This window comes from Prunus avium, chromosome 8 (assembly GCF_965620075.1).
Source record: "Prunus avium chromosome 8, drPruAviu1.hap1.1, whole genome shotgun sequence".
NCBI classification, from domain to species: Eukaryota; Viridiplantae; Streptophyta; class Magnoliopsida; order Rosales; family Rosaceae; genus Prunus; species Prunus avium.
The window spans coordinates 6,073,213-6,083,086 of NC_142291.1; the positions used below are offsets into that span (position 1 = coordinate 6,073,213).

At 36.1% G+C, this 9,874-nt stretch overlaps 2 protein-coding genes across 4 annotated transcripts; one reads left to right on the plus strand and one right to left on the minus strand.

Moving 5' to 3' along the window:
- The first annotated feature begins 1,127 nt into the window (after nucleotides 1–1,127).
- Nucleotides 1,128–4,822, plus strand: CPB (Subunits of heterodimeric actin filament capping protein Capz superfamily). The gene is made up of 8 exons (XM_021964038.2): nucleotides 1,128–1,456; nucleotides 1,665–1,735; nucleotides 2,191–2,304; nucleotides 2,530–2,612; nucleotides 2,708–2,781; nucleotides 2,942–3,061; nucleotides 3,996–4,091; nucleotides 4,357–4,822. Exons 1-8 carry the CDS (start codon nucleotides 1,328–1,330, stop codon nucleotides 4,435–4,437), a joined length of 768 nt encoding a protein of 255 aa, XP_021819730.1. The 5' UTR covers nucleotides 1,128–1,327; the 3' UTR covers nucleotides 4,438–4,822.
- A 1,084-nt stretch (nucleotides 4,823–5,906) lies between these two features.
- LOC110761557 (co-chaperone protein p23-1) lies at nucleotides 5,907–8,618 on the minus strand. 3 transcript variants are annotated; one of them, XM_088246227.1, is made up of 6 exons: nucleotides 8,458–8,618; nucleotides 7,298–7,484; nucleotides 7,030–7,201; nucleotides 6,889–6,926; nucleotides 6,555–6,753; nucleotides 5,907–6,412 (listed from the first exon to the last, which is right to left on the minus strand). In XM_088246227.1, the coding sequence occupies exons 1-6, from the start codon at nucleotides 8,460–8,462 to the stop codon at nucleotides 6,294–6,296; spliced, it is 720 nt and encodes a 239-aa protein (XP_088102353.1). In that variant the 5' UTR covers nucleotides 8,463–8,618; the 3' UTR covers nucleotides 5,907–6,293. The 3 variants fall into 3 exon arrangements, with proteins under 3 accessions (XP_088102353.1, XP_088102352.1, XP_021819733.1); XM_088246226.1 differs by having other exon boundaries at nucleotides 5,907–6,409; nucleotides 7,027–7,201; XM_021964041.2 differs by having other exon boundaries at nucleotides 7,027–7,201.
- Between the last annotated feature and the right edge of the window lie 1,256 nt (nucleotides 8,619–9,874).

Genomic DNA, 9,874 nt, shown 5'->3' on the forward strand with positions numbered 1-9,874 from the left:
TTGTAGCTGCTTTGGGCCCCCATCCAGAAAGCAATGTCCAATCAACTCAACTCTTTTCATTGCTGTGAAAAAGTTTTGCCACCTTTTTCTTTGTCTATAAAGCTAAAATTATGAATATTGAATAGAGGAGTCGTACGCTTTATTTTTCTTTTTTCTTTCTTTTTGTCAAACGGAAGAATAGGTGGGTTACATGAGTTGAGGTTTTTTTTCCCTAAGTTCTTAGAAGTCATTTTACAAAAAGGGTCAATTTGTCTTTAAAATTTTGAAGATAAGGTGAGTGGGGAAATAGCAACTCTTTTTTTACTCATCTACATTTGTAGAGGAAATAATGAATGAGATAAAAAAAAAATGTTGCTTAAATTAAATAGAAGAAGAATAATGAGAGTAAAAGTAGAAATAATTTGAAATGTGAGTAATGTGTAACTATCCTATTAATTTATTTATTTATTTTACAAGTGATGTTAGGGGAGAGGGAATCAAATATTGGACATAGGTTAAGGAGTTTTTACTTAATCACTTGAATTACAAGCTTATTTCAACTATTATATTACCTCTAGTTGAGCCGTAAGCAGAAATTTATCTTTAGTTTTCAATTATGAAAATTATTCAAAATACGAAAGATAGATGTGACGTTTTATTTCGATGATGATGATTGAAAAAAAGTTTTTTTTTAATGATTTCATAAATTCTTTCATAATTACAAGCCCTTTGAGATACTGGAAAAAGCCCATCTCTTTTAATTTTTCAAATTATTGTGAGGGGTGTTCATTGTAAATCTTGTGAAGTAAAAAACTTGACCATAAATTTGAATTTCAAACTCCTTAGTGGCTGTCACAACCCTATTAGAAATGCTAAGGACAGTAATATGTGATTCTTAGTTGTTGTATTATGGGTTGTACATGCATTAACGGTTGAAAGTCGTTCGTGCACGCATAGACAGTTGTCCCAATCATTGCTTATATATTATTTCAACATTGAAGACTTTAAAGGGATATTTAGCATTGGTGCACTTAATATTTTGACTAAATTATATCAATTTGGCAAATTGATAAATAAATAAAAAATACAAATAAATACAAATAATAGGGCAGAGGGGTATGTGATGGAGTAGTTCCCGCGAGGGAAACTCGGGTCAAACAAAACAAGGCGCCTCTTTTCTCTTCTCTGAGTTTTTAGTAACCAAACAAACAAACAAACAAACAACCCAAAATCGAAAAAGGAAACGCAAAAGCAAAAATAAAAAATAAATAAAAATTATCAGAGAGAGTTTTAGAGCCAGCCAGCCCTCACCTGAGAAACTAAAACAAAGAAAACCAAGGAACAAAAAATGGAAGCAGCGATGGGATTGATGCGGAGAATGCCTCCCAAGCACACCGAGACGGCTCTCTCCGCCCTCCTCTCCCTTATGCCCCAACACTCCTCCGATCTCCTCTCTCAAGTCGATCAGCCCCTCCAGGTCCGTCTGTTTGTTACCCGAGAAAATCCACCTTTCTAACATCAAAACTCAATTTTCAGTTTTTCTTTCTCTTTGGCTTACCAGCCTCTTAGGGTTTCATTTTAGTCAAAAAAGAAAAAATGGGTTGTTGAAATTCGAGAAAGAAAAGTAATGACAGCTACAATAGCAGCATTGAACTCACTGTGTTGCACTGATTTCCCAAAAGCAGGTTTTGTGCGATATGGAGTATGGGAAGGAGTTCATTTTGTGTGAATATAATAGAGATGCAGACTCTTACAGGTAAAAACACTCCAATCTTTGTTCTGTGAACAGTCAAAGTTGATGACTTCTTGTTAGATTTGTGATCTAATAGGCCTTAACAGTGGCATTTTTGTGGGAGATTTTAGATAGAGCAGATCTGGCCTTGATTTTTGAATCTAGATGTTTTGTATAATTTGATTTTCTTTTTGTTACGCATGCAGATATAATTGATATGGTAAATGAAATGCATGTATAACTATCTATTTCACAAACACACAGACTCTCAAACCGCTGCTTTCATTTTTGCTCTACTTTGATGCTGCTTCTGTAAAGTATTCAAAATCATTTTACAAAATCTCTTGATTTTGCATTCGGCTACTGGGGCTACATCTTCAGTTTATTTTTTGTTTTATCTTTTATGTTCTATTCTATGAATATCAGTTGCCTTACTCATCTTTTTATTTTCTTTTTTGTGTTGCTATATTTCTATATAGATCACCTTGGTCAAATAAATATCATCCACCATTAGAAGACGGCAGCCTCCCGTCTGAAGAGTTGAGGAAACTTGAAATTGAAGCAAACGACATCTTTGCCATTTATCGTGACCAGTGAGGTCCTTTACTTACCTCGTTCTTGTGTTATTGTTGTTAGTCGTTGAATTGTATAATCTAACCACCTCCACAATGCTTTTTTCTTCTTATTATCTAATTTTTAAAACCAACCAAAATTTCTAGATAGTATCCTATCCTCATGCAATTTATTTAGCATAATGGTTCATTTATTCGTTTCATTTTGAAGATTTACCACAGCTTAATTGACCGGTAATTTGGTAGGTATTATGAAGGTGGAATTTCATCAGTTTACATGTGGGAGGATGATAACGAATGTTTTGTAGGCTGCTTTTTAATAAAAAAAGGTCTACTGCCTGAACCATCTCCAAGCATATATAAATATCAACTTATTTTCTGTTATATTCCTTATTTCTGATTTTTATTATTCGTGGGAATGAAGACGGCTCCAAGACAGGTCAAGGTCGCAGAGGTTATCTGCAGGAGGGGGCATGGGATGCTATACATGTAATTGAGGTAAACTCCATTTGTCACGGTTGGACCAATGTAGACCTGTGGTGAGGGTCTTCATGTAGTCCTGCTGCTCTCTTCCCTTTCACACTTCAACTAAATTTTCATTATGTTTGTTTGTCATTTATTCTCCCAATCATTCTGGGAACTTCGTTTTTTACATTAGGTGGGTCCGGAGGAGGAAGGAACATCCCATTACCGTTTAACCAGCACTGTCATGCTGTCTCTGACTACAGACAATGAGTCATCAGGCACATTCAGTTTGTCTGGATCAATTAGACGACAGGTAATCATGATTTTGTTTCCGTTTGGGATGGATTGGTATGTCTCCCATCTAAATGCCTCTTGGGCTTTGACATTTAAGTGATAAACGTGTTTCAAATAGATGGAGTTGTTATCAGCGAACTGTTGCTCTTGTTTGTTGGTACAAATACACATTTTAGCTATTGAATGTTGTAGTGGAAAATCTTCTCTCTTTTGATATTTATGAGAGGAAGAACTTAATGTGCACCAATGAGTGTTGTGACATCTTTGTGGCCCTAAGGTCTCCCCCGACCCTGCCAACCTCGGGTGAAAAAGATCAATAACAAAAATGGAAGAGAAACCTTCCTCCCCACCAAAAGAGAAATAATGCCTGGTTGGATGGTTCCTGTGCTAATGTAGCTTATAAGATTCTTTTGGTCATATGCACTGAAGATGAAGACCTAAAGATGCACTAACATGGGGAAAAGAGGATAAATGGAAATAATATAACAGGGGTAGAACGGTGTGAAAGTAAAGGGATTATTTATTGGAGTTATGTTGTAGAGAATTACCTCGTCTTATTGGAAGAGAATAGTCCATGATGTGGCCCCCAAGTTTTTGAAAAAGGACTCATGTTACTTGTACATGCATTTAATAGGGATTTCAGTTTTTCCACATGCATTTACTCTTTGTTTGGTTCCTGGAAAGCAAGTGGAATCAAAATGCTAAAAAGGTCTAAAAATGCTTTAAAACAAAGCTACTTCGAAATTCTTCTTTTTCTTTGCTCCATATGTGCGCAGAATTTAACAGAGCCTCAATATGTTTTGTTGATTGTGTTAAGGCTGAGATGGTTTAGATTAAGCACAAGATTTGTTCTTTAAATGATGACCCAAAATTTGTTTTCTATGCTGCCTTTCATGTACTATTTGTATGATATCCTGGGGTGGATAAACTATTCTTTCTTGTTGGCTTTGTAGATGAATATGCACCTCTCAGTTCAAGAAGGTCATCTTTGTAACATGGGAAGAATGATCGAAGAAATGGAGAGCAAGCTGAGAAATTCACTGGATCAGGTACTGTGGTCTGTTATGTGTGGATTTACCTTTCTACATCCTGCTCTACAGTTTGAGCTATACAATGTTTCAATAAAGTATTGAGCAAAGAGCCATGGCCCAGGCTTGAACTTAAGCCATGCCTTCTGAAAGCAGTGGATTTACCACTTAGCCGTCCGACAGGGACTTGAACCATTGTGCAGTTGTGGCTAGACAGTAGGGCTTATAAAGGCCTTGTATTTTATCTTTGGAATTTAAAGTTATGTCATTGATCTACCTATTGCAGGTTTATTTTGGGAAGACGAAAGAGATGGTTTGCACTCTACGACCACCATCTGAAGTAGTGATGAGACTACCTGACAGCTGATGTGGCATTCTATGTCCTATCAATAGGGAGAACAGTCACCAGGCGTTCGTTGTCATATTTGCTTAACAGGGTGATTGGTGTTTTGGTGTAGTTCGTATGTCATTATCCCAGTTTTTGAAATGTTCTTGCAATTTGATTTGCTCCAGTTGGTGGCCTTGTGCCTTTGCACAGTGGAGAAGATGGCTGGTTTGTCAATTGAAAACGCATCATGGATTTTGTATTTTCATATGCCTTATCAAGTGTTTTCTTGAGTTAGTTTGTTATGCCTTTTCTTTTTGGTTTTTTTTGGGTGTGAGTAATAGAATTATTCTACTGCCAGGTCAATTTATGTTACAATTTTCATATTATTCCATAAGCTGGATCATTTTAGTAGGCTTGGCTGAAATATATAGTTACCCACCCATATTTTCCATGATCTTTCCATAGTTTGTGTGTCTTTTGTTGGTGCATTAGGGATACTCTCTGTTTTTCGCTAATCATAGTTTTCTTTTTATTTTCTAAACTCAAAACATAAAATTTATTTTTTATTCGAATTTTAGAACTCTATTGTACTTGAAAAAAGTTGTTTTCCTACGGCCTTAGAATTGCAATGATCTGTTAAATTCAATTCATTATAATTTCACAAACCAAAAACAGGGTTATTTGCATTTTCTCTTCTTAACGGAAAACAATATTCTATACGTGAGTGCTCAATATTCTATATATGAGTGCTCAAATGGAAATCATTACGCTAACTTCTCGGTTAGACAGGCTCAACATCATCTTATGATTTGAACTATTTATTTGTTAAGTTATCATTCAAAGATCACCATTGGAACAAAAAAAGCCAAATTAGACAACATCTAACTATGATAAAAAATAGTTAAACGATATTCGATTTGGCTAATTTTCTAAAAGGGAGATCTTTAAATGAGGACATAAAATATGAATGATTTATACATCATGAGATCATATTGTGGAGTGAGTCCAAACGAGTATTATTCAAACCTAAACTCTAGACAAGGAAGAACTTGGTTAACACCTACACTGACCAAACTACCAACATTTCCTTCTGTCCAGTAAAATAAAGAAAAACCTACGCAACATTTCAGGTTTAAAAACGGCTTGATCAAGTAAACCACGACGCCAACAGATGCATAATTCAATGGTAAGAACATTTGCCTGCAGATAATAATCTCATATTTGAACCCCAATAGCACCTTCCCCTCCCCCTTCCGCATGACATATTCCTGTCTTTTGTTGTCTCTGAAATATCCGTAGAACTAAATTGTACTCTATAGCCATGCACTTTGTTGGCAATAGAACTAGAAAGAGAAGACCCAGGTCACCCAGATAATCATTTTTCAAGTTACTCATATGACGATCTGATTACCTAATCATCCTGCGATCAAACTCATTGCAGACTGAACAATCATACTTGATGCAACGATTAACAAGCTCAACATAACGTTCAACAAATCAACGAAATCTCGGGTTTAAAATCTCACTGAGATGCATACTATAATGAATAAAAACCATACATCATCACCAGTAATGAACAAGCTGATATCTAATACCTAGTAAATGCCAGAATTCGATGCACAAAAAGTGGAAATTTAGTAGAGCTTGCCTTGCCAACAGCAATCCTCTCACTAGACTACCCCTCAGGAAAAATGAAAAACAAAATGAAAAGGTGAATCCTTTGGTGAAGGTGATGGAAGCAAAGCATTCACAAAGTTTGTGTGTCAGAAAATAAAACACATATTCAAGTGCATGTCAAAACAGAGAGTAGCATTGGCTTTGAAGACATTGTAAGAAAGGCTTTCACCCCTCAAGCTTTGCAGTACACCCTGCCACTTTTCGAACATTTTGCATCATCAGGCAGAAGCCTTTGCGTCATGCTCACCACTCGCAGGAGGTTTGGCATCAGATTGTGCAGCAGCCGATGGTGGTTGGTCAACAATTTCATCCTCGGTGTCACTATCACCAATCTCTTCTGGTAGTTTTAGACAATTAAATCAAAAGTCAAATACAGTTACATTATAGCTTATCTGCACTTAATAGTCCAGTTCCTAAAATAAAAATAAAATCACATAACTGTAATGAAAATGATGTGGATAATAGATTGTGAAACTCACCATCAAAGTTGCCAAGAGCATCGGGATTGAAGCCACCGGGGCCACCCATGTTCATGCCAAGAGCATCAGGATTGAAGCCACCGGCACCACCCATGTTCATACCAAGAGCATTAGGATTGAAGCCACCGGGGCCACCCATGTTCATGCCAAGAGACTCAGGATTGAAGCCGCCACCGCCGCCGCCACCCATGTTCAGTTTCTGAAATAACAGGACAAAGGCAATTGTTTATGTCCATGAAATATTTAATACACGCTTCAATAGTTAGGTGATGGAATAGCTAACTATAATTTAATATATGTAATGTGATAGTTAGGTGATGGTATGACTACTTACAGAGAAATCAAAGTCTCCGAAGTCCATATTGTTTCCAGCTGAAAACCAAAATTACATATAATGAAAACCAGTCAGAATTTTTCCAGGAAACTATGCCAATAGGGGTAGAGATTTAGGAAGGATACGAGAAACACTTACCACCTTCATCAGGTTTCACTTCCGGCTCTTCATCTTCATCAACCCATTTATCCCAATCCACTTTGAGAAACACAGGAGCTTTTCCTTGTTGTTTTATCAACCTGCTCCACCATTTGTCCTCAGCTTTTTTCACTAGGTAACAGATATTTCTCAAGCCAACACTAGCCTTGCTCTCCTGCAAAGGAAAAGATAAGTTAGTGTCATAATTGATAACTATCCGATATAGTAGTAAAGATAGATTAAGATGTAATGGCTGCAATTGGAAACCTACATTTACATCAATCTTGTCATAGAGATCAAGGTCAATTTCATAAGGTGTCTTCTCTGGTCCAGTAGTAGCAGAGAATAAAAACTTTCCTTCAGGCTCCAGGTTAAGCTTTACATCCTGGGCATCCGGCAAGTCAATAGTTATGTAGACCGTATCAGACCTCTGGGCCCATTTCACATTAGGATGTCGGCTGAAATTACAAGTTTAAATGAAAATTGGTACAAATGAATACAAACACCAACGGAGTAAACTGTTACAATATACATATATTCCGGAAAATGATGAAGAAAATGTAAACCCATGTATATAGCAGTTTCAATAACTACAAAATTAGCATTATAGTTCACTTCTTGAAGCAAGTACTGTAAGACAAATCAGACTAGCATTCATCAAGCCAAAGCTTGTAGCTACTAGATCCTACACTAACCAAGCGTTCCTGCACAACTATTCACCAATATGGCAGTTTAAGCACGAAAAACAAAAATAATATAGAAACAAGAGTTAAAGGAGTAAACAAAATAAAAATGGAAAAGCAAGACTTGTACAAGCGCAATATTAAACATAGTTTCATTCATTGAATAAGTTTTCTGTATATGCATCATCGTATCGTACAAAAGAGACTGGCAGAAAAATAAGAAATCTAAATTTACAAATTCCCTTTCCCATTTGGGTCTGGTATGATTTCACCAAAATCTCACGACATTCAGTTTTGAAAAAATATAAGCATAGCCCTTTGTTTGGTTGCAGAGAAAAAGAAAGATGGAAAATAAGGAAATACATATTTCGACCAATACAGTCAGTTAAATCACAGCATATGTAATTACCATTTCCAGGGAAGAAATAATAACTAAAACCCTAGACCTCTCCTGTTTGGTTGCGGAGAAATACATAAAGGTGAAGAAAAGGAAATCAAGGAAAATACCCAGCGACTGAACCCAACAATCAAAACAAGCCATCCCCCATAGGCAGAGTCAAGTTCTCATACTTACAGATGACTCATTTTCCTTCACTTTCTAAGCAACCAAACAGAAAAAAAAAAATTGAAAACAAACAATAAAAAACCTAGCTCAAATCCTATGCTTCACATGAAACTCAAAAATGAAAAACGAACAAAATCAGCAATAAAATGTAAATTAAAAGAAACTAGGAGCTAAGAACAACACCTCATCTTGGCGTATTGATCTTCACCCAGAAACTGCGTTTACTTGCGAGAGAGAGACGAGAGAGAGAGTGGTTTATAAACGAAAGGAAAGGGGTTTTAGTGTGATTTTATAGATGGAGTTTATGGAAGGTAAAAAGTGAAAATGCACGGTAAAAAGTGAAAATCGGGCCTCAGATGCTTCCGTGTGGTTCCACACTTCCATTTTATTCTAGATACTTGTGCAAGTTTTAGATCTTTTGCGGTCGCAATCGTCTGGGGGCAACCTCATTTGGAGGGCTGCTTGAGTTCCCTAGGGCCCGCTACGATTAGGGCTCTCATTAGATAAAAGTTTAATTACTTGGGAAAAAAAAAAGGATAAAAGTTTAATTGTTGTGAAATGTAAGGTGTATGATGCGTGAATATTGAAGGTGCACGTAAAATAAATGAGACAGAATATTTAACGAGGTTCGGCAATGTCTATATTCCCAGAGAGCAGCAACAGTAACCTTTTCATTATGTAAAATAATAATGCTACAAGAGAATACCACTTTAGTGTTTACACTTTCACACACTCACTGATTTTTCTCTCAGCTCTCACTCTCCTCTTTCTTCTTCCTCTCTGCCTGGCTCTCTTTTTCTTCTCTAATGGTGAGCCTTGCCAAGGCAGAATGATGCCTTATTTATAGGCTAAGGAAATGATGCCCGTGAATGTACAATCCAAACCCGATGCACCAAAGTCTTCTAGTGGGCTCCAAATTTCTTCTCTTTACAACACTTCTCTTTCGAGACCTCAAATAACATATGTAAGACTTTATTGTATGCAAAATATTCCTAAACCAATTGAGCACTTAAACCACACCTTAACTCAGAAAGACGATTGAACAAAAGAATTATTAGAGATAAGGCTTACTTGAATTAGCCATAATCAAATATACAAGATGATCTTCTCCTCTCGATATTCCAAAATGTCAAGGCTTTCAATAGGACAAGCATACATAATCTGAACATATAAATATGAGAGCAAAGACCAAACCTTTTATATAAGTTGCTTTACAACTGACTCTCTTATTGAAAGACAATTGCCAACCAAAATGTAGAGATAATAGATGATATCCATCTTCTGCGTTATTCCATTTATTCATTATGTGAATAAAAGTCTCATAATATCTTAATTTAAATATAACTCTATTTATTATTTATATGACACCTCATAATAATGAAATGGCAAACTCACAAAATATATAGAAAAACTTTCATTTTCCCACATGAGTGTAGCCAATTCATCAAACAAAAACTGTCATATTGAATAGGGTAATGATTTCCCCACTCCCATTTTGACCACTTACACTCATTTTTCAGTTATAAAAAGGAGTGTAAATGGACAAAATTGGAGTGGGGAAATCACCACTCATTGAATAATCAACAGTAATCACTGAGTT

Bases quoted from the DNA above. Each gene is read 5' to 3' on its own strand.
- CPB (XM_021964038.2), top strand. From the start codon at position 1,328: ATGGAAGCAGCGATGGGATTGATGCGGAGAATGCCTCCCAAGCACACC. The intron at 2,613-2,707 runs GTCTACTGCCTG...GTGGGAATGAAG, and splicing joins CTGCTTTTTAATAAAAAAAG to ACGGCTCCAAGACAGGTCAA. The intron at 2,782-2,941 runs GTAAACTCCATT...TTTTTACATTAG, and splicing joins ATGCTATACATGTAATTGAG to GTGGGTCCGGAGGAGGAAGG.
- LOC110761557 (XM_021964041.2), bottom strand. The intron at 7,202-7,297 runs GTAGGTTTCCAA...TTTCCTTTGCAG, and splicing joins ATGACAAGATTGATGTAAAT to GAGAGCAAGGCTAGTGTTGG. The intron at 6,754-6,888 runs GTAAGTAGTCAT...CTGTTATTTCAG, and splicing joins TCGGAGACTTTGATTTCTCT to AAACTGAACATGGGTGGCGG.